Consider the following 24,969-nt stretch of genomic DNA (forward strand, 5'->3'; position numbering starts at 1 on the left):
ACATGTTCTGAGGAGACGGACCAGATTACAAATGGGATTACAGATTACGCCTCCATTCATATCCATGTGTCTAGAACGTAGAGCATAAATGAGCCTTTAGTTCTATAATATAATGATAGTATTTGAGACACACTGCCGTTGGCCGCGTTGCCATTGGCTGCACTGCCGTTGGGCGCACTGCTGTTGGCCGCGTTGCCATTGATGAGGGGAGTAAGCTGGTTCTGTTCAGACAGGATCAGACCGTGCAGGATCACTGTGAGCTCTCCAGTCTGAACCATGGCCCCTTTCTGCTCCACGCTCAGCTTCAACACCTCTTTCACATTGTCCACTGGGAAACATAAAGAGGATTTACACTTAGAACTGACTTTCGCTTCATAAAATTACCCTTAAATTTCAGACAGCAGATGGCAAATAACTTATCTAGACATTATTTACACATTGATAAAAATTAAAGCTATGTTCATACTTGTCCTGGTTCAGCCCTGCTTTGAGCCTAGTTTATCCAGATGTAGTCTTGGTTTAATCCTGTTACAGTTCTGGTTTAGTCCTGGTCTAGACCAGGTGTAGTTCTAGGTTTACGTACATAAACCCAAAGTTGATTTAATTAAATTAGTGTGTTAAAAAAGTTGTTTGTTTGAGAAATCCACAAACCGACAATTTTTATATTCCTCCTAATATTCTGCTCTGTATTAAACTGAAACTGGGACTCAACCCAGAACTAAACTAGAACTAAACCAGGACTAGAAAAGGACAAAACCAAGTCTACATTCAGAACTAAACTGGGCCCAAACCAGGATTTAATCAAGTCAATCAGCTGAATTTATGGCCAGTTTTTTGTTTTGTTTCTTTCCTATCAGTTTCCAGTCTTGGTCTTAATAAATATGAAATTAGCCACAGAGCTAGTTTGTAATTGTTACTAAAAATTAAAATGCAATGTAAATTCTCCTAAAGCTCCTACAACTAGACCTGTCACAATAACATTTTTATAGTGATATATACAAAAAACATTACAATAAATTAAAATATTGAGAGCTTTATGCTACTGACACAATTCTAAACCAGGAAAAAATACTTATTCCACTCTCCTACCTCTGCGTCATCAGAGGTATAATACTCCCTACAATAGAAGCATAGCCAGACTGGACTGTACTAATGTCTAAGATTTATGTCTCCGGGTGCTGGGTCCTGTACTGATGGTAACTCTCAAGCTACTGAAATTTATTCTACAACAATTGTGACTTAATAATAATAATTTCACAATTATTTTAAAAGAAAGTAGGAGGGACTGGTTGTTGCTAGGCTACTAAACCTTTGAGTTACATACATTTTCTGTCGTGCTGCTCGAGCGTGTGCATCAGGTCAAGTGAGGCTCTGCCCAGAAGAGCATCGGCCTTCAGAGTGTTGTGGCTCCAGACTTTAAAGTCCAGCTGAGAGTGTGGAGTTACATTTCTGAGAAGACAAAGAGATGAGGTTTAAAATGGTTTTCCACACATATTCATTTAATACAAAGTCTATGAGAATGATAAAGATGCTTTTTAATGTAAATACAAGTTGGACAAACAAATGGTGTGGATTAGATGGAGGATCAGACTTCAGTTGGCAGTTTCTTAACATAGATTGGTTATATTAATAGAAATAACAAAGGATTGGTGTACAATACGGCTGCAAGATTAATCACAATAGAAATCAATTTAAATGGACACAACTGCCATAATTCCCTCCACAAACAACAAAATATCCTGTCTTATTCTGCATAAAAACTGCTAACTGCAGTTTAGATCTGTACAAACATGTTGTGAAATGTGATTCTGGCATTAGTTCATATTGCAGTCTTTTGTCAGTTCTTCTGGACGTGTTGAAAATGGGAACTTTAAACAGAATCCTTTTATTAAAACATAAATTTAATCGCAATGGCAATGTTTGCAAGAAAAAAAACCCCACATGATTACATCTTTAAATACCCCAAATAGCCCTAGTGTACAAAAGTGTACTAATACAAAGTAACCCAAAAATGCGTAATATAAATATTGTATCCAAGTTTTCTGGTGAGAGGGTCAGCTGCTGGCTCATCTTCATGGAGATGTGATTGCTTGAGCTGGAACGTTCCCCAGCATGGCATTAAACACATATATCTAGCTGTTAGCGGTAAGAACATGTGTGACTGAAAAAATACTAAAGAACTCTACGAAAAACATGCGTTTTTACTAAGGAGGGCCAATTTCTCCACAGATGTGAAGTGTAACTTGGTCTGGTGGCATTAATTGCACGTCTCTGTGAAGATAGATGGGGTTAATGCCATGCTGTGGAACATTTCAGGCAAAACAACATCTCTTTGGAGGCAAGCAGGTAGTTGACCCTTCACCAGAGAAGTTACAGAGTGTACTTTTAAACCAACATGGGTCATATATTGAAATATTGGCCCATATTATACTGAAAAATGTATAATAAAAAATAAAAAAAAAATCTATCTACAATTCAATAAAGCAACAAAACAAAAACCTAACCCTCTTGTTGTTGTTACGAGGTCAAAATGCTCCAGTGACATTCAAGTATCCGGGAATATCAAGTACTCCCACTAATGACAGCCCAGTGACGCACATAGAGGGCCAAAATCATCCATCTTGTACATGTTAATTAGCAATAAGTCAATTAGCATTAGCGTCTGGTGTTTGTTCCAAGTTAATCAGAGAGATCCGTAGGCTAGAAAATGGTTGCCCTCAGAAGAGAAGGAGAGCCATGCAAGTGAATATTTACTGTATAAACAGATATCCATGAGCTTGCGAAACAGACGGGTTCAATAGGACTGTGATTACTTTTGTCAAATCAGATGATGTTATAAATAATCACAATATAATACAAGCTGTAAGAGAAGCAATAGTAGCTGGAGGTTTGAAAGCAATAGACTATCACAACAACTTTCAATACCATGAGTAGTTTGAGTTATTTCACAACTGGTGTTTAACCACATAAGCCGGACTTTATCAAATATTTTAACAAATATTACGATTATGGACACACAAAAAACATACAGGGTTAGCCTCTCCTCCCATTTGGGGTTGGAGGAGCTGTGGGACTTGGCTGTTCGTTGAGACTCTCCGTCAGCTGAGGCCTCCACGTAGACGGACGCCCCAAACAGACTCTTCTTCCTCTTGATTTTGGCACAGGAAACTGGAAACCATAAACACACATACACTACCGGTCAAAAGTTTGGACAAATCCTTTCATTCAATGTTTTTTCTTTATTTTTACTACTTTCTACATTTTATATAACAATGGGATTATGTAGCAAAGAAAAAAGTTAATTAACTAAACTACATATTTTTTTATACATTTTATGTTCACATCCTCAAAGTAGCCACCCTTTGCTTTGCCGAGAAAATCTTTTTCTTTACTACATAATTTCATGTATCTGAATCATATATTAGATTCAGCTGAGGGCAAACATTCAACAGAAGTGACCAGTTTTTGTAATGAAAAAGTGTAAAGGGAGTGGACTAGTTGGAATTGATTATCTTGTTCTAAAATTATTGTGTTTTTCATTTGGGTTTTATTCATAAAAAATGCACCTACTGTCCCATTAACTTTTAACCATATTCGACGTGCTCATAATATACAAAAAATAAGAAAATGTCCTCTTTAAATTATTATTAAATAGGAGACATTGTGATCCAAAACGAAAAATTTATACTTGCATATTTCAAGAAAACTTGCATATTTCAAGAAAAAATATGCAAGTTGCATATTTCAAGAAAAAATAAAATGGCTACAACAGGATAAATCAGCGCATTAACCAGTAATTATTGATTTCCATAGAGTAATTATGTTTAGTATAGTTTTTAGATTATTCCCCTGGTCTTTGAAAACATCTCTTCATATATTATGTTTGGTATAGTTTTTCCTGATTATTTCCCTGGTCTTTGAAAGCATCTCCTCATATATTATGTTTGGTATAGTTTTCCCTGATTATTTCCCTGGTCTTTGAAAGCATCTCTTCATATATTATGTTTGGTATAGTTTTCCCTGATTATTTCCTTGGTCTTTGAAAGCATCTCTTCATATATTATGTTTGGTATAGTTTTCCTTGACTATTTCCCTGGTCTTTGAAAGCATCTCTTCATATATTATGTTTGGTATAGTTTTCCTTGACTATTTCCCTGGTCTTTGAAAGCATCTCTTCATATATTATGTTTGGTATAGTTTTCCCTGATTATTTCCTTGGTCTTTGAAAGCATCTCTTCATATATTATGTTTAGTATAGTTTTCCCTGATTATTTCCCTGGTCTTTGAACATCTCACCGGTGGCATGGAGCTGTGAGGTTCCTCTGAGGCTGTGGCTGGACTCTGCTCTCAATGACGCAGTGGCCATGACATCCACCGGGCGAAACCCTAAAAACACAACAACAGTCAACTTTTAAAACAACTTTCAAGGAGTACTATGCAACTTTTCCAGTGAGGGTCTGACACCTGCTTGTCTCCATGGAGATATTATCGCTGCCTGAAATGTTCCACAGTATGAATTAAACTTACCTATAACTGAATAAAAGCTAGATAGATATTTTTATCACTCCATTATACTTGACACTTGATATACTTGATAAAGACCACTTGCTTGTCTCCATGGTGAAAGATACGTGTAATGCCATACTGAGGAATATTAAGACAATAGCATCTCCATGTAGTGTTCTCATAATACTAAAATTAGACTTGATACTCAATACCGATTCTGATACCATGATGACAGTAAAACCACTCTTTATGTAGACAATAGAATGTGATCTTCAACATTAAATCATAGTACTTTCTTTTATAGTCCCATGTGGCCTTATATCTGTGTAATCTCTCAGTTGTCCAGGTCCATGGGTTTATACTAGTTTATGTTTCTTATACTTGTTCTGATACAGCTCAAGATCATTCTAAAGCTATTCAGGAAAGGGTCATTTCTGTCTGGTGAAAGTGACTTTTTGTATCGATACCTATTCAAATGAGTGTCTAGTTTCTATACTAGTTTTAGTCTCGATTAGTATCTGATTTTCGACAACCCTACCAAGGACAAAAATGACAGCTGTACTATCCCTACATAACTCAAATGTCAGCACATCACCTGGCTTTAACATCCTTTTGAATGGACAGTGTCTGATTTGAACCACATGCTCCTGAATGAGGGAGTGAGAGCACAATTCCACATCACTATTTCACGTCAAAGTTTCTCATTAATCAAATATGAACCCTGTTTGAACCTCGTAAATATGTCGTACAGTTGGCTAAAGCTAAAGCTTTGGGGCACTTTTATCAGAGCACAGAGGTGCTAATTTTGAAGTTTGCTTTGACTTTGTACTTAGCGTTATGTGGCAATGGTGAAAAATTTCAAAATAATTTGATTGTAGAAACAAATCTTATATCCCATTGAATTTTAGAAAGGAAAGGTTCAAGCACCTTTCTGTACTACAGTATGTAGATATAATCTACATGCAGACTTCAGCCTTTAATTTGAAACTTTCAGATTCACTCAGCCCATTTCATAACAGGTGATGAATTTCAAACCCATCACTGTAAACTCTATGCAAAAGTAGGTTAGCCATCACTATCTGTCCGAAGAGAACACTGTCTAAAATCTATTTATAAGGGAGTACAACAATCACACCTGCTCCTGTTTATAATATTTTAAAATGGACCTATGCAGTTATTTTTTTTTATTTTTATTTTTTTGTATTGCTCTGCATTTTAACAGGGCGCTCATGTAAAAGAGTCTGGTGCTCTCACTGGGCTCTCTGTATATAAGCTAAATAAATAAATAAAAATGAATAATGGTCGCACTCACAGTTGGTGCGCTGCTAGACTTTCTGCTTCAGCCAACTCTGCGTCCCATGGCTCCTCTGCAACAAATTAGAGAAATATTATGACACAAATACGTTGCAAACAATAACCTTTCCATGGAGCCAAGAAGCTGGTGGATGCTCCAACAGCAAGGTTCCATACATGTTTGTAGAGGTCAACAGTACAGTTCTAATTTTAATGACAAATAAGATGAACTACTTTGTTGTCTACAGAGGAGAAGACTGTATTATATAAAATAACTGCAACCTTTGCTATGTTTTTTACAGCCACATCCTCCTTATATGCCATAAAAATATGATTAAGTGATAGAGATTTGAAGTTTTCCAGAAGCTGTATGTTTGTGGGAATGCCCTTATATGGAGCTGCACAGATATTACTGCACAGTTCTCATCTGCACTCAAGCCTCGTGCACTTGACCTCCAGAGATATGGCTTTAAACTTTACTACAGTGTTGTTGACGAAAGAGGAAAAAATGAAAAGTCACAAACACTGTGAGGAGTTTGTGTCATATTAACCCCTTATGTCCATATTATTATCCCACACAAATGACCATAACTTGGCAATCACAATGCTTATAGAGCTGTTCAGTTTCATGTCACGCATCATCTGATTCAAAATAATAGAAATGTTACATTACATGTTAATGTTGTGTCTGTTTTCAGAGACAACACATCTCATGTTAAAAAGAGATCGCAGACGTTGAACGCTAACAAGGTTTTAAGTATGACAGAAAGTGCAAAAGGTTAGGCTAGGCTAGACTAAGCTAACACTAGAGGCGACATACCAGTGGGTACATCTCTATGACTACCGATTAGAACTACGTTACTTACATATTTGATACAATTTGTGGTCAAACATACGCTTTTGAAAGGTAATCATCTCTTGTTTGACGAATAAGGAACAAAAAAAAAGCTAGAAATCAGCTGTGAAGTTTCTGGTTGAACCCGGAAGTGACATCACTGAACTACTCTATAACTTGTAAAGTCAATATAACATTGTCCTCAAACTATAGCACAATTATGATGCATTATTCATGCTAATCTGCACCATCGGCCCCTCCGACCACCACCAACACTCACACACCACATTCATACTAGGAGAGGTGGGTGAAGTGTTTTGCCTAAGGAAGCCTATAGCCGTTATCCTAAAAAGTGAAAATATCTGCCAGATATCAATCTATCCTAATTGTAAACACTGAAAATGCTATTTTGATTTGACTGAGATTAATATTGCAGCATTTCTGGGGACAACAGACATATCTTTATGTTTTGGGATTATCACTGTAGTTGAGAACTCCAGGTTTTGAGGGAGTGTCCATATCATTCAGAACATATTAAAGAGAATTTCATTTTTTGTTAGATTTTTGTTTTTGTTTTTTTAGACATTTTTTGATAGGTTCACCCTTTTAACCTATATTACAGTTAATTGATTGGAGTGATATTTTAATCACAATAAAATGTTGACAAAATGCATAGTCCTATTACATACCTGTACTTCAAAGTAATTTATCCAGCTTCTTTTTTATAGTAGCTTCACATTTATATAAATTGCACAAGATCAAAATGCATTTCGATCTCTTTCTGCCTGTCATGATGATTACTATGTTGACTTATCGTTCAATATATAAAAAATTTAACAATATATTTTTGGGGTCAATATTTATTGTGTGTACTATTTCTTTGCAGTACTTGTGGTAATTTTTTGGCAACACGACAAGATTTAAGCTGTAAAATGCTGAATGAATAACTTCTATGACTCATTACCGATGCAAACTAAATACTAAAGCTATATCTTCTATAAGCAATACATCGCACTTCAAAATGTGTTTTTGTAACATGACTTTTCTCTCTAAACTTCCAGAGCAAAGCTGACCATCTCTCGTCTCCTTCAGTGTCTCGGCGATGAGTCAGACTAAACATCTTAAGAACACAATTATGAAGAAGAGACCGCTATGAGAGAGTGAGAGAAAGCAGAGACAAGACAAGGCTGAAACTGCTCTGAAAATGGAAAACAAAACATACAAGAGTTTGACACTTGAATGTTAATGTATTTATGAAGTGACATTCATTCAATTTGTTGATCATGCCATGGTTTGACATAGATTAAGATGCCGTAAGACACGCCATGTCTAACTGACAAATCTTTAATAGGGACGGGTGAGTAGGTCTGTAACGATAACAAGCAAATCATGAGAAATGTATATATATATATATTATCCTCCAAAAATATTCTAAATATACAATAGTGTAAAAAAAACATGATCAGAAATAACTACATGGCAGAATGAAACACAGTAAGTACACACAGTTAGTATCTAACTCTACAGCTCAAATCTTATTGCAGTACAGAAAAATGACACAAGTTTCCAAGTAGTATGAGGGAAACGTACCCACAACAAATACTGACCAAAAACATTATTGTTTCCTAATCGTGACAGGCCTGATAGATGATAGATGGATGTCACAGTATAAAATTTTAGTGTTATGATTGCTGTGAAAAGAAATATCACGATTTAACAAATATTCACAATTTCTGAAGTGAAATATATTGCTGAAGTAGACGATAAACAATAATGTTGAAACCAAACTATAAAGCAGAATTACTCATAAAAAAGTATTCTACATGTAGAATATGATAAATATTGTTGAGATGTAGAAATAAAGCAGAATGCAACACTTGAGTAATTAGTTTGTGTAATTTTAGTTCATAATTTAACCATCTACAGCTCAAATCTTATATATATATACATTGAAAAAAAAACAACAAAAAATATCCCACTACTACAAAAACAAAGTGGAGTTAAGATAACAATTGAAACAATTTTAGAAGCAAAATTAAGTAATATGTTTTATGACTCTATGATGATGTGTTTCATTTATTTATTGCAGTTCATTAACAACACTGTTTAGATAGGATATTTTTTTTGTTTTGTTTTTTTTGTGAGGAAATCCTGTTTTAAAGTTCCAGTGTAAGTGGCATAAATTTGTTTCAATATTACTGTTTATTGCATTTAATCCTGGGTTTACATTCTATAGGCCAATAATATTTAAACACAGATGGGGGCAGCTAAAATGTATATTGTTAAAAGACTTTCCTTGTAATATAGCGTGTTCTAGGGTCTGGTCATTGATAGTATTTTGCACTAACATCCTATAATAATATACAAAAGGACTTTAAAATAACTGGTTCTGTTCTCGACCGGAAAAAGGTGGTTTGCCCTCTCCAGGTGGGTGGAGAGTCACTGCCTCAAATGGAGGAGTTCAAGTTCACGGTCAAGTTCAGGTCTTGTTCACGAGTGAGGGAAGGATGGAGCGTGAGATTGACAGGGGGATCGGTGCAGTGTCTGCGGTGATGCGGTCGTTGTATCAGTCTGTTGTGGTAAAGAAGCAGCTGAGCCAAAAGGCAAAGCTCTTGATTTACCGGTCAATCTACGTTTTCCCCAAATGCCAAAATGAGTTTCCCCTGCAGAGTGGCTGGGCGCTCCCTTAGAGATACGGTGAGGAGCTCAGTCACACAGGAGGAGCTCGGAGTAGAGCCAGCTGAGGTGGGTATCTGTTCAGGATGCCCCCTGGACACCTCTCTAGGGAGGTGTTCTGGGCATGTCCCACTGGGAGGAGCCCCTGGGGAAGACCCAGGACACACTGGAGGGACTATGTCTCTCGGCTGTTCTGGGAACACCTTGGGGTCCCACCGGATTAGCTGGAGGACATGTCTGAGGTGAGGGAAGTCTGGGAGTCCCTGCTTAGACTGCTGCCCCCACGACCCAGCCCCGGATAAGCAGAAGAAAATGGATGGATGGATATAGAGAATAAATGATAATATTGAAACAAATTTTGGGACTGACACAAAACCCAAGAGCAGATTTCTACCGCAAAAACATTCTAAATTTACAATATTGATTAAAAAAAACATGAGCTGCAATAAATAAAACACTTACACATAGAATGAAACTCTTTAGTACTTAGTTTGCATCTGTACTGAGACATAGAAATTATTAATACAACCTTTTACAAATCTTATATAGCCACAAAAATAACCAAAAACTTCCTAGTACTACAATGAAAACGTAAACATGCTAAATACAGACCACAAAATTATTGTTCTAGCTTTCATATATAGAACGATAAGTCGATATAGTGATTATTATGACATGCCAAGATCCCATGATTATTTACGTCTAAAAACTGTCCGCTCTAGAACTGAGAGGAAAAAGGGGTTTTGGCTATTTTGCTTCCCAAAAATAGAATACATTTGTGTTGTAATAATCATTCAATGCAATGTAATAATCTGGTGATGAACATGTATACTCACACCTGTGCCTGTTTTAATGTTTTAAATGTATCTATGTAGTCATTTGTTTTGTTCTGTATTTTAGCAGGGCGCTCTCTGAAAAAGTGTCTGGTTCTGATTCTGATTCTCTCATTAGGCTCTCACTGTATAAATAAAGATAAATGAAATAGGTCCATTTCAATTAATGCTGAAAAGTTTAAAATTGAGCTCTATGGCTTGTAACAGTTTTAATACATCCTTGTAATTGTCTAAATGTATGACGATGTACTGTGCTGCCGAGAAAGGGAATAGTAATCTCAATGGGACTTTCCTGGTTAAATAAAATTAAAACAGAAATGATCAAATTCAAAAAATTTTAATTACCTTTTGGATATTTGATTTAAAAAAAAAAAAAAAAAAAAGTACAATGGGAAAATGTGGCTCTAGTTGCACCCCATCTGGGAGTATGATATCATCACATTCATTTCAAAACCACCAATTGTGATGGGTCCATTATATGATACACAACCAACCACAACAACAACAGCTGTATAAGTTTATGCAGGTGTTTTGAGCAGGTGCTTCACAAAGGCTAAAGGAGCCAATGAAAGTAAATGTCATGGAGCGGTAATGATTAACCATAGCAGGGTTAAGGTAATGACGAGTTATGACTTTAACAGCTCCACAGCTTGAACTCTACAGATCAGTGGTAATATTTAACACAGCAGGCAACAAACAAGCTTCTAAACTTCATTATACTTGTGCACCAGGGCTGAACGATTAGGGAAATATATCCAATTGGGATTTTTGACAAACATTACAATTAGATTTGCAATTTATGTTTTAATAATAGGATTCTGTTCAAAGTTCACATTTTAAAGAATTGACAATTGACAAACTAATACAAGAAACACACTTCAGAACATGTTAGTACAGATCTACACTACAGGGTTAGCTGTTTTTAGTCAGAATAAAAACAGGATATTTTGTTGTTTGTGCAGGAAATTATGGTACTTCAAAACTTGCATCTAAAAAAATCCCTTGTGATTTGCCAATTATGTCTATTCAAATTTCAATTAAGATTCAACTATGATTAATCTTTGCACCTCTATAGTACTGAAGGAGTGCTCTAATAAAGTTGGAGCAGTTTATTACTGCTCTGCAGTAATAAAAAGTGTTGCACTATAACTTCGCCAAAGACATTTATTTAAAATCTCCCAGTGACTTAAATGGCAGGGAGTACACAGCACCTGCATGTGTGAAGATCGTACTATTGGTCACCAGTGAATAGATTATGAATTAGACGAGGGAGTAGAGCTAATATTTCTCCACAAATATGTTATATGTTAAATGTCGTTCAAAAACGACAGAAAGAAGAAAAAATGTGAGCAGAGCAGAACAAAATGTACCAATTGATAGGGCTACTTTGCAGCATCAACATTTCCCGGGGTGTGAAGCTAACCAGACGCACTGCTCTGTCTGAAGTTCTGTTAGACTTTAATTTGACCTTTTTTAACACAATCTGACCATAAAGAACTGACTTGGCTTGAACTACAATGAGTGAGGTGATTTTTACTGTTAAACAAGTCTCACTCAGATAACATTACAGACACAAGTGAGCTAGCATTAGCCAACAGTTAGTCCCTCTCCCCTTTCAAAATCAAACACCTAAACAGGACCATGAATGAACACAGGCTTCTGAAAATGTGCTGCTCCACATCCAAAAAATCTAAATCCATTTTATAGTTTTTCGTTGTATTTGCTGATATATGCATTGTGTCACCATGGAAAGTGCTAATTCCGCCATAGACATAAATGAAGAAGCCCCCAACGTAATGTACCAGCAAAGTATCAGCATTCCTTATAAAATACACTGTACATTAGGGCTGCAATGATTAATCAACTAATCATGACTAGTCAACTATATAAAAAAATTAAATCGTAGTCATATTTTGATACGAGTAATTGTCATCTGGACGATACTGACTCTAAAACACATATGAATAGACTTTTTTTTTTATAACAGACGGGGGCATTATTAAATCTACATGCCAAAAAAAGAATAAAGTATTTCAGATTTTCATCAATGATTTGGAAGACTTGAGTAACCATATTTCAATCTTTATTTGGCTGATAATGTATTTAAAAAGTTTCAATAAGAAATAATTGTTTACCTTGTCGACTAATCAAAAAAATAATTGCAGACTAATCGAATACTAAAATAATCATTAGTTGCAGCCCTACTCTACATGGGGTAGTTCAGTATACATCAGGCCAGCTTGTGTTTCTGAGATGGGCAAGAGGAGCTGCAGCTGCTATGTAAACAGTGGCAATGATAGAGGTGCCATCATGCCTTTAAATTTATGTTTACGGCTTCAATATAAACAAAGCAATGGATTAAAATTCACGTACAAGCCCACACTGCCGACTTTCTTATTCACAAGTGCTACTTCCATACATAGTAAAAAAAACTGTACATTATATGCATTGGGTTTCAGAATGAGGAAAAATTAGGACTGTTATCATAGAAATTGACAATAAAAATATCAAAGTCCTCAGAAAAGAAAGCTAAAACCCATGAATAGTTCGGGTTAGTTAGTATGGATGAGATGAGACCCACAATTCCCACAAGATAAGATGCAAGATTGGGTCCACAAGAATGAGACAAGATTTAATTTATAATAAATCAATTGTTTTCATGTTTCTGATTTGTATAGATTTTATATTTTTATCACTAAATATTTTTTGTTAGTGCCAAAATGGGGGAAAAAAATCTCAAAATTATTCTATGTACACAACCTTGTGGCAATCTCATTTTGCGAGAGCTTGTCCCCATTGGTTAGACAGTGTATCGTCCTGTGTTCTGTCTGAGTTCTTCATTTGTCCTTGTTTGTGTACTAGATCCAACCTTTAATGTTGGATCTAGTAGCCCTGCCCCCTTCTCTCAATTTCTCTCCCATTTAATTTAATCCCTATGTTATTATCACAATTTCCTGAGTGTAAATGCCAAAACAGCACTCTAAGGATACTTGATTGGGATAGGTAAGAACTAAACTAAACAGACATCTTATTATTATCAATTAACACAATATGGGTTGACAAAGCTTTGCGTTGATGCTTTTAATTTAAGATCTCAGATTTAAACTGAGAATCTATGTTCAACTTTAACCCTGCTACATTTTACACTGCGCCAGGGTCTGAAGAGCCATTTCATGACTTAATAAAAGGACCCTTTATCTAAAAACACTCAACGCACTGTTCAAAAGCAGACTTCCAAGACTTCTGCCTCAGGGTTTTCTATTATTTAACTTTGTTTGTGCCAAACCTTTGATATAATTGTCACGTTTTCAAGTCATACAATAAAACCAACCCTTTAAATCTGTTAAATGGCAATATATTCAATTTCATATTACATTCGTTTAATGCACAAAAACAAAACATACAAAATAAACAACAAACTAATTCAGATATTTAAGATGAAGAGGAGGAGTACAGTTTGAGGCTAACGTTGATGCCAAAGAAATGCCGTTATCTAGATACAGTTACCCCCACACCTGCTCACTAATCTGCACATACGGAATGCTTTGTTTTGACCCTTAATGTCACCAGACAACAATAGCTGTCAGATAATGCTGTTCGGATTAAAGACATGCCCCCACGATGGCACTGATCTGCTGCGATCGCTATCTGCCCTGTGGCTAGTTAGCATGAAGCTAGCCACTTAGCCTATGAAGCTTCTTGTTTTTTTGCTTTAATTATTCGCTTGAAACTGGTCCATTAGCCTTATAACATTACTTATTAAGTCGATAGGTTCCTGTGTTGAAAGCCAAGTTACTTTATTATTGGTTACGAGTCCTGCCAGACTGGTTTAGCAGACGTACATTACAAAGTTAAGTAGCTATCATAAATGCTGAAAGCTAGCCGGCTTGCTAACAACTGTCACTACCCAATTTGCGTTGCTACCCTTTTGGAACCCGGCGTGATGCGATCCAAAAATTGCATAATTACCATCATTTTAACAGCATAAAACAATAACAACTATTTATTTCCATGCAGTGGCTTTTGGCAGGAATAAATAATGTTACTGTACAAATATTTAGCAAAGTTATGTACAAAATACAACATAAAAATGAAATACTGACCGCAAATCTGTTATATCCTGTCTTCCTTCCGTTTGCATGTCGTAGTTATGCATTTACAACACTTACAAAGCGGAAATTGGCGATAAAGTAGATGAGTTATGTCAAATAAAAACAAGATCGATCAGTGACAAACTAAAATCTGATAATGTCTGTCCTGTTTGTGTTGCCGTAGTGAAGATGGCAGATAGATTTACGCATGCGCAGAACCTGTTTGGGAACCAATCGAGCAGCGAAAAGCAGCTGTAGATTTCGGCCTTGTGCAAGCTAAAGCTAACCAGTTTGGTTCAGTGTACAGAATACAATGACTGTGTCCTCGTTTAAAGCAAAGAACAGACGTGTTTGAACTTACCAGATGTGCAGGTCCGTCTTCACCTTGTATGTCCTTATAGTCCTGGAGGTTGTCGGTAAAATGTCCATTCGCACAGTTCCCGGTCAGAGCGGGTCAGTGCAGCTCTCTGGACATGACTGGTACAGCAGCGGAACAGGCGACAGGCGCGCCACCCCAGAGCCGCTGTGCTGAGTAATGAAACGCTTATCAGAGGTACAAGATAATACAGCTAATAACAATAAACTCATAATAAAACCTCACTTTGGGGAAAATTACATGATACTGCAAGGCATATTTGCACATTTTCCCTGTATAACATATGGTTTTGAACTTTTAAGGGGGCACAGTAATCTAAATAAACTAAATGTATCGAAAGTTATTTTATATATATAATATATATATGTAAAATTTCTTTATTTGTCAGGGACCATGTACATATTAAAGGAAAAAATATCACAGGGGGCTGAAAAACTACAGATTTCTGCAGAATGACTAAACGAAAAATGTGATTTTATTTGTAAATGACAGGTGATCAGTGAGCTCCTTCGTTTCACATGTGTCACTGAAATAAAATAAGCTGATTACATGATCACGTTTGGTAGGGATCGAGGCACAGTGAAGGGCATGAGGACCAGTCTGATATCACTCTGTATAAATATAATACAGAGATCATTCTGGGAAAGCAGCTACAGTAAAGTGCTCGGGATATCACTCTTTCATGTATGCAGACAGGAAACAAATTCAAGTCTTAGAACACTTCCCACGCTCTTGTAGATGGATAGTCATGCTAACAATAAGTATCATGGAAACAGCCCTTACATTAACCCAAATTTCAAATAAAGAAAACACAAACATGTATATTCAATGACTGCATTTTAGACCAGAAAGCATGTAAAATCCTTAAATGGTCCTGGATCCATACTGAAGTGCAGAGGCTCCTGTATCTGTCCTGGTATATTTGAATTTTCCCTCCGAGAGGTTTGGGAAGGAGAATTCCCGAGGGAGGAGCTTCACTACAAATGATAACAAATTAATGTTTTCTCAGCCTGATTAAAACATCCAGATTCAACATCAGCCAGAATCAAATGATCCAAACATTGTGGACAGAGATTTGTAAAAAGTAATTGTTGCCAAATGTATGTTTGCAATTTGAGTGACCCCACTCATTTTTCAATGTGCTAATTATCTGATTTTTACTGACCATATGTAAATGCATCCACTGTTTCTTTTATTATGATCTATCTGGTCTAGAACTTGTTGTCTTGATGAAATATTTTATCATTTGAGAACTAGCGGTCTTAGATCCATTGCTAAAGCTCAAATAGACAGCCAAGCTAACATCTGCTCCTACACACAAAGCTTACAAACCCCAAAACACCATATTAGAGTGCATTATTGCATTTTAGGATTAGGACGGTTCATTCTCAGAAAGGTCATGCTCATTTTTTTTACCATGTGCTGTCTATATAAAGGCAGAGCTACAGACATATTTATGAGAGATTTTTGACATTGTAAATTCTTGTGGAGCAGAGATGAAGTAATTTTTGCAAGTTTAATGTGTGTTATGGTCAGACAGAGCTCTTGTAAAGAAAATACATTTAAAATATTGTACATATTGTTGTTTATAGCTATTGTACATACTGTTGAACTATTGTACATACTGTTGAACATAGCAGCTCTTTATGTTTAGTACAAAAGGTGTAGGCGTCATAAGCTTAGGCTTCTGGCTATTCCTTTTTCAGACTTTGTGTACTTTGATTTGCTTTTGTGGACTTAAGACAGAAATGTCTGAAACAAATAAATAAAAATAAACCCCAAAAAAAAAAAAAAATTATTGTCTTAATTTTTTTAAAGTTGTTACTGCAGGGATTGTGACATCATTTGAGTCCTATAACTGTCTCTCAAAACTACTTTCACTAGATCCATAACCATACTTTTTTTTTTTTTGGCCTTCCTCTAGGCCTTTGTTTTCCAAGCAGGGATATGGGGACAGAGTATGATCATGTTTTTTTGTATTGAATTTGACATATTTATGATTTAAAGGATTTAAATATAATAATAATAGTAATTATCAAAATATTAAACCACAAGAAAAATGGGTTAAGCACTGTGGCTACAATACATAAACAAATGTTTAGCAAAAAAAAGAAAAGAAAAGAAAAGAATTTTAAAGGGTTTGTCATACCACAAAAATCAGCTGTTTTTTTTTAAAGGTGCACTAGGTAACTTTTCTGGTCGAGGATCCAGCACCTGCTTGTCTCCATAGAGGTGTTGCTTTGCCTGGAATGTTTCACAAAGGTTCGTTACCTCGCCGCACTGTGGAACACTCAAGGCAAAGCAATAACATCCGTTTGTAGAAAAGTTACATACAGTGTGCCTTTGCTATTATTAATTCAATATTTGACAAGTACAGTATTAGCATCTGTATTCTGAAAAGTCTTGAGTGAATGCTTTTTAGCCAAGTTCAGTCACCACATTTACTTTCTTCTACACATTGCTTTGGGACCTCAGCCGTCCGCAGCTTGACAAAAAGCAGGTTTTATTGAACTGGGTTTAAATAAAAACAGAAGACAGAAGACAGAAGCCTCGGGTGGTTTTGTCAACTTCTAAAACCACAACATAAATTCACCACATATGGACTTTTAAGACCGTAGAGATGTTTTCAATTTTTCATCTATGATCTCTGCTTATGCTATGGTTTGAACACATGATTAAACCCTATAGAACCGCACACTGGATGAAAACAAGGTCATAATAATTTTGAGAAAACTGTAATAAAATGGACTGGGCAAGATTTCAAGAGAATTCAAATACACAGCTCAAAATGTAATGAGATTTATAAAATGCTTAAAGGCCTATACATTTTATATTATGCATTACGTCACCTGTCAAAACCTGCAGGTGCACAAAAGAGGGAAACAGCTTACCCAAAAACAAGAACAACTGCGTAGAAGTTGAGTTTGTAGCACATAATTTTAAACATATTTAATAATAATAATGCATTGAATTTATACAGTGTATTACATTATTCATTCACTCCATTCTCAGTGGTGGTATAAGCTAGTATTGTAGTCATAGCCATAGCTGCCCCGGGGTAGACTACCAGAAGTGAGCCTTACATCCATGCCCCTCTGATCATCACCAATCACTCACTCACATGCCACATAGTCAAGTGTCTTGCCTAAGAACACAACAACACTAGAGGCACCGCCGCCCCAGTGTGACACATGGTATTCCTTGTGGTCTCCAGTCTAAGCACAAACCAGGCTCGGTCCTGCTTAGCATCTGAGATCAGATGAGATCAGGAATTGTCATGTTGGTATGAAGTGTTAGCCCCGCCCCCTTCTCACACTCTGATGTTGAACTTTGACAGAGAAACTACTGTCTGAGATTCTCACAGGCAGGCAGGTTTCTATATTTTAATCGATAGTAGCTAAAAAAAATATGTAGATTATAATTATATTATGTCATCATAATCTAGAACAGAAAGAAAAGTTGCATGAACAATTTCTTCTCCTCTCTGTAGTTTCCTGTCTTGATATAAAACTCTGATTTCACAAAGTGCCCTGAAATACAAAGCACATGTCCATCAATGTGATGAACAAATGTGATGTCAAATGAAAGTGTGAATGCATTCTCCATTGATTCAAACATACACAAAAATCTAGCCCACAGGGCTGCCCAAACATTTGAGACTGAGACCCCCAAATTGACCATGAAGCAGACTCAGGACCTGAGGAAAGAAAATGATGTCGCATTACATCAGGTTTAATATTGTTTATGAAAATAGGTTCTTGCTAGGGCCATGGCCGACTGTCATTAACAATTCAAAATAAAATATACCTTTTGAATGTGAAAAAGTGCATGATTGCATATATCTTGCCTCATATATACTGAGAAGGTGATTGGTTGCAGCCTTCCATCGCTACAGGACCTGTACGTCTCCAGGACTCGGGGGCGAGCAGGCCGTATAGCAGCTGACACTTCTCACCCTGGACATGGACTATTTGAGCCACTTCCCTCTGGCAGGAGGCTACGGTCCATTGGGACCAGAACCTCTCATCATAAGAACAGTTTCTTGCCCTCTGCAGTTTGTCTCATGAACACTTTATAATATTTGCACAAAACTGGACACTTTATAACACCGGTCACTTTAATAAGTCATGTTTGCACTGTTGTTCTGATGCTGCTGTTGTATATATTTTCTACCTTTAAGTATTTGATTTGATTTTTAAGCATATCTTTTTTTTTTACTTCGTGCATGCCCTTATTTGTATTTGTATTTATTCAGTGTGTTTTGTTTTATGTTGCACTTTATCACCAAAATAAGTTCCTAGTTTGTGAACTGTGTGTGTGTGTTCACAAACGATGGCAATTAAAGGATTCTGATTCTGATTCTGATATTTGATTTCTTCCATATGTATATAAAATGTAGAAAGTTGTAAAAAATAAAATAAAAATAAAAACACTGGATGAGAGACTGTGACCAAACCTTCACTGGGTGTGTGTATATATCCTTGTTTATAAGATTACACTATGTTTCTGTCTGTTTCTGAGGCCTAGTTAACAATTTTATTTATAGACACTATTTGGATATTGATATATTTTCTATCTTTAGCTCTCTGCTGTGTTAAAGACAGAAGAGAACATGTATTGGCCCTGGGACAGTAGTTGTACTTGAAAACACTGACCTCACATCACCTCATTGAGGAAAACCACTCTGTGCTGCTAGACTCATGTCAGGGTTGATTTGTGCAGTGCAAAAACTCTATTTGAAATGACTTGAGTTCAGAATAATGCTTTTTTATTATAGTCATTTTGACATATGAGTTATAGATCTAGATATCATGCAGTACTTGTTTTGAAGTGTTTCTAGATGGCTTCTATTTTCTTGTTCTAGGGAATATTGAACAGGATTTTATTTTATTTTTTTCAATTAGCAGCATATTAGAACATACACCACACTCTACTACTGCAAATTAAATACATTGTGTCCCCATTTTCTTTTTAAATGTTTTATGTTAATGGTGCACTATGTAACTCTTTCTGTTGGTCCGCTATCTGCTTGTTTCCATAGAAATGTTATTGCTATGTTTCGAAAGTTCCAGAGTATGGCATTAAAGTTATGCTTTTTTTTTGTTTTTATTTATTTATTTATTTTGTTTTTGCTCAAAAAGACCCTGAAATAATCTGCATTCCTACAGAGATATGACATGATAACTCGGTCTAGTGTCATCTGCTTGTGTCTGCATGTGATTAATGCCATACGGCGGGACATTCCAGGCAAAGCGATATGATTTTCACCGCATATTGAAACATATTTGAAGTAGAGGGCCACAGTCCTGTGTCGATACAGGGAGTCAAATGTTGCATTTAACACAGGTTAGGACAGAGACATTGTGCCTTTAATAAGACTTGGAAGATTATTTTTAGGTCTGTGTCACAATGCAATGTGATGTTATTCAGGTTATAGAGGTAGAATCGCTTCAGTTTGTAATAAAAAATACTTCCTGATCAATTGGGCCAGTTTAGGAGGAAGCATAAGGGCCAACAGTAATTGGTCTGAGGGCCGCATTTGGCCCCTGAGCTGTAGTTTAGACAGCCCTGAGTTAAAAGATACTGTGTAAATGTTTCCCCAAATACTTTTTTACTCTTAATTGAGAAAATCAGATACTAATTGATACTAACAGTAATATTGAAACTAAATACTCTTTTGAGCAGGTATCAATACTAAAAAAGTCCCACGACAGAAATGACCCTTTCCTGAAGCTTTAGAATGATGATCTTGAGCTGTATCAGAAAAAGTATAAGACCATGACTACACAGTTTATACTTGTATGTATAAGTAACAGTCCTCTTACTTGAATACGATATCTAGCCACCTCTATATTGGACACATATATTATTTAGACACATTTAGATGAGATGGCATTTATTAGGTAAGCGTCATAACTCAGTGAGATTTATAGAACGACAGTGAAATACCTGATGCTGTGCAGAAGCTGAGGGGAGTTTTGTAACGTGGGCCAAAAATATAACATGAGTTTATTACGTGAGAGCTGCAGCCGGGGACATAACATTCACCTGTGTTCACATGGGGGAGGCTACGGGAGGACGCTAAGGCCAAAAGTGATACGATAATGGAATAAGAGTTACACAGAGACGCAGTTTGTGAATATGTTATGCTCTTGAGGTTCAAATAAGTCCACTGTGTACTGGTTGCATCTACGTATAAAGGGTTTTATTGTCCGATAATCAGGAAGTGGTTTGCTGCCATGCTAGTTGTTGTTGGTTTTATTGTGCTCTGGTCTCTGAAAGTCATGAAAAGCGCTTATGAACTTATCATGGTGAATAATTAGGATGCTCTGAATTCATAAGTGAGGAGTAACTGTAGCTGAACACAGGACATCAGTATTTGGAGAGAGATTGAAGTTATGAAAAGTATTAGTTCTGGTTTGGTCTTGGTTATTTAAAGTAAATGCTTTGTTTAGACCTGGTTAAACAGATATTAGGTATACATTTTATTGTCGTCATAGGGAAATTTGCCCTCTACATTTTTGTGTGTGTAATATTTCTGTCTAAAACATGGTGTTGAACAAGCACATGGTCAGGACTAAACCAGATTTAAACCAGGACTGAACCAGATCTAAACCAGGACTGAACCAGATCTAAACCTAAACCAGGACTGAACCAGATCTAAACCAGGACTGAACCAGATCTAAACCAGGACTGAACCAGATCTAAACCAGGACTGAACCAGATCTAAACCAGGACTGAACCAGATCTAAGTCGAGACCAAAACAGGACAAAACGAGGCATAAACAAGGACAAAACCTGGTAATTCAGCAGACTTTTTTTTTTCTTTTTAAAAAAAAAAAAAATTATTATTTGTATTATTATTTGTATAATAATACAAATAATGACACACCACAAGGAGGAAAAATAATAACAACTCCATATAGACAAGCAGGTGGCGCACTTTCCACCAGAAATGTTACGCAGTGCACCTTTAAAGCCGTATATATTAGTATGCACCTTTGCTTGTGTAATTACTAGTATTATTCACTTTTTTACAGTGCCCTCATTCTCTTTTTTGAATGGCCGTAATTTTGCACTCACTCAAATGTTTCCGACACCGGTAAAACTCACTGAAATCTTGTTGCACAACATCCAAACAGTCTAAGTAGATCACAGAGGAAGCCACAGCTTGTTGCCATTATGTCCAGAGTCTTTCCTGCATAAATGTCTGTCATCGCGTATTTCATCCCTCCACATCAGTTTTAACCTGGGTTTTAGGAAAAGTGACACCTAGCTTATCGACTTCTTTTAACCCATAAAACATCTGGTTAAAGTTAACCCAAGGTCAGCGTGACTTGTATTGAAGGGGTTGTATTTTTTTATTTTTTCAAAATATACGGCTACACTGAGTTGGGTTTATTCAGCATGGCGTCTTGAGAGATTAAAACTGCAGCAGATGACTTTTTTTCGGTCATTACACAAGCCAATATAAGATGCTTTAAAGATGCACTATGTAACATTTCAGGTGGGGACTTAGATCTGGTTCAGTCCTGGTTTAGATCTGATTTAGTCCTGGTTTAGTCCTGACTATGTGCTTGTTCAACACCATGGTTTAGACTTTAGACCATTTAGGTTTGTCAATCGTTTAATGCCAAATTTTACATTATAATAAATAAATAAATGTTTTCCATCATTACAGTTGCACTTCTAACTGAACCTAACCAAATCCAGACAACAACATATGACAAAAAGGTGTGTTAGGTTGTCGCTAAATTTGAAAAAAACTAAATTCATGGTACTTGGTAACAAAAAAAAATTGACACTGAACCGAAGATGACTATAAATAATGAAATCATTGAATGTGTGAGTGAACATAATTTCCTTGGAGTTATTCTTGACCATAAACTTTGCTGGAAGCCTCAATTAACTGCAGTAAAAAACAAGATAGCCAAATCCATCGCAATTATGAGGAAAACTAAATGTTTGCTGGATGAAAGAGCACTTTATACTGTATATTGTACATTAATATTGCCTTATCTTAACTACTGTATAGAGGTGTGGGGAAATACTTACAAAACAAATATTAATATTATATCCATTCTTCAAAAAAAGGCGATACGGATAATTCATAATGCTGGGTACAGGGAACATACAAACCCTCTGTTTCTTAAGTCAAAAATAATTAAATTTGAAGATCTAATCAAATTCAAAACTCTACAAATTGTATATAAAGCACGGTACAATCTGCTCCCAAATAATATCCAAGGCATGTTTCAAATTAGAGATAATAAATATAATCTGAGGGGACAAATGAATCTTAGGAAACAGTGTGTTCGTACTACCCTAAAAAGTATGTTCATTACCCGACGTGGAGTTGATCTTTGGAATGAATTGGAAGAAAATTTAAAATGTAGTAACTCTCTAGTAAACTTCAAACGACTATACAGATTAAATATATTCAAAAACTATGCTACTAAAGAAGGATCATAGTAAAACTATGAATACTCATCATTTTGTTGGTTGTTAATAATTCTGTCATTCATTATCTACTGCCGCAATGTACTTTGTATGAACTGTAATTTAGTGAGTCTTCAATCTACGTACACATTAGGCGCACACATTACATGCATGCACATGCACACCCGGTGTGTATGTGCATGTGTTTGAATGATACACACATACACTTTACTTGCATACACATGCACATGCACACCCGGTGTGTGTGGGCATGTGTATGGATGTTGTACACATACACACTACATACATACACACACACATACACACGCACAGATGGTGAAGGTTTGGTGAAGGTTTGCCACTGCAATGTAATCTAAATGGTGTTATTTAGTTAAATATGGGGGGTAAGCGCACACAAGTATTTTACTTCGGCTTACTCCTTTTGAGCACAAACTTGGGATCTGGGTGTACACTGTTTTGTTTTTGTTTTTTTTGTTTTTTTATTATGCTCAAATAAACAATATTCATTCATTCATTCATTCAGTTACATAATCTGTGAGAGCAAAACCACTGTAAAACGTTTGTCCTGGTTTAGCTCTGGTTTAGTTCTGATTTAGTCCTGGTTTAGTCCTGGTTTAGCCCTGGTTTAGTCCTGGTTTAGTCCTGGTTTAGCCCTGTTTAGTCCTGGTTTAGTCCTGGTCTTGGCTCAGTTCGGGTTTAGTCCTTGATTAGACCAGGTTTAGTCCAGTTTTTGATCTGGATCAGTCCTGGTTTTGTAAAATCATTATTTACAGTTAGTCTTACTGTTTGAAATTAGTCCTAGAATATTTTTTCCTGGTTTCATTTAGTCCCATTTAAGACCTGGTTCAGGCCTGGCTTAGTTCTGGTTTACTCCTGATTTGAACCTTATACTTTAAAACTATTTAAAGCAAACTATATACTGTATTCTTTAGGGAAACTAGGCTGGAAAGTTTGATTCTCACTGCTATAACTTTCAACAGTTTTAAGACAACTTTGACAAATGATTCAACAGCCGTGAAACGCTATATGCTCTGGGAGACGTTTAAGAATCCAATTAGAGGCTGGGAAATTTACCAACTACTCAAGTGTCTCGGTCCCTGCTGTGACGAACTGGACCAGGACTAAATCAGCTTTAACACAATATGCTAGAAAATATAATGGAGATTTTGTATTTGTTTGGGGAATTTTGCCAGATAATTTAAGATTAATTGATTCAAGGCTTGTACACATTTTTTTATTTGAGCAAAATTTCAAAATCCCAGTACAGATAAGCAGCTCTTGAGGTCAAAATAAGTCTGCTGTTATCTTATTATAAAGCTTTTTTACAGTCCGAGAATTAGAAAGTACTTGTTGCCGGTAACATTTCTGTGAAGGCAAACTCTCTGCTCTCTGAAAGTTATGAAACGTGCTTAGAAGTCATCATCGTGAGTTATTATGCATCAGGTAAGTGAGGAATAACTTTGGACCAATGCAAACGGTTTAAAATGAACTAGCTGTTTTTTACGTTTTTAAGACAGTAAAAATGAGGTATACCATACTGCCTGTAAGATCAGGTTTGAGTCGATGAAGCGTGGAAACTCACCAAACACAAATGGAAAAACTGAGATGAGTGATCTAGTGAGAAGGCATAAAGTCAGAGGAAAACTTCGAGTAAAGACGCTGAACCTGATTTTTACTAAAACAAGAACTAGCAACTTTAAACAAATCACAGTGGTCCAATGTTATTCCTCATTTACCTTATGCAGTCAGAACACCCTAATTATTCACAGTGATGAGTGTGTAAGCAATTTTCACAAACGAGCGGAGTATACTTTCATGGTGAAGTTAATAACTACAGGCATTCTAACCCTCTTATTATTATCCTGGACAATAAAAACATTTTGCACAAATTAAAGGTGA

General features: G+C 36.1%; 1 protein-coding gene across 1 annotated transcript in view; it reads right to left on the reverse strand.

Annotated features, from left to right (window-relative positions):
• The window catches only part of LOC117388172 (NEDD4-like E3 ubiquitin-protein ligase WWP1), a 40,799-nt gene extending 26,043 nt beyond the window's left edge, over window positions 1-14,756 (reverse strand). Inside the window, exons 1-6 of the mRNA XM_033985645.2 lie at window positions 14,596-14,756; window positions 5,819-5,873; window positions 4,297-4,386; window positions 3,030-3,168; window positions 1,325-1,449; window positions 134-328 (exon numbers count right to left, since the gene is read on the reverse strand). Of these exons, the coding sequence (XP_033841536.1) occupies window positions 134-328; window positions 1,325-1,449; window positions 3,030-3,168; window positions 4,297-4,366 (529 nt within the window). The 5' untranslated portion in view covers window positions 4,367-4,386; window positions 5,819-5,873; window positions 14,596-14,756. The remainder of the gene's footprint in view (window positions 1-133; window positions 329-1,324; window positions 1,450-3,029; window positions 3,169-4,296; window positions 4,387-5,818; window positions 5,874-14,595) is intronic.
• Window positions 14,757-24,969: the final 10,213 nt, after the last annotated feature.

This window comes from Periophthalmus magnuspinnatus, chromosome 20 (genome assembly GCF_009829125.3).
Source record: "Periophthalmus magnuspinnatus isolate fPerMag1 chromosome 20, fPerMag1.2.pri, whole genome shotgun sequence".
Lineage (NCBI taxonomy): Eukaryota > Metazoa > Chordata > Actinopteri > Gobiiformes > Gobiidae > Periophthalmus > Periophthalmus magnuspinnatus.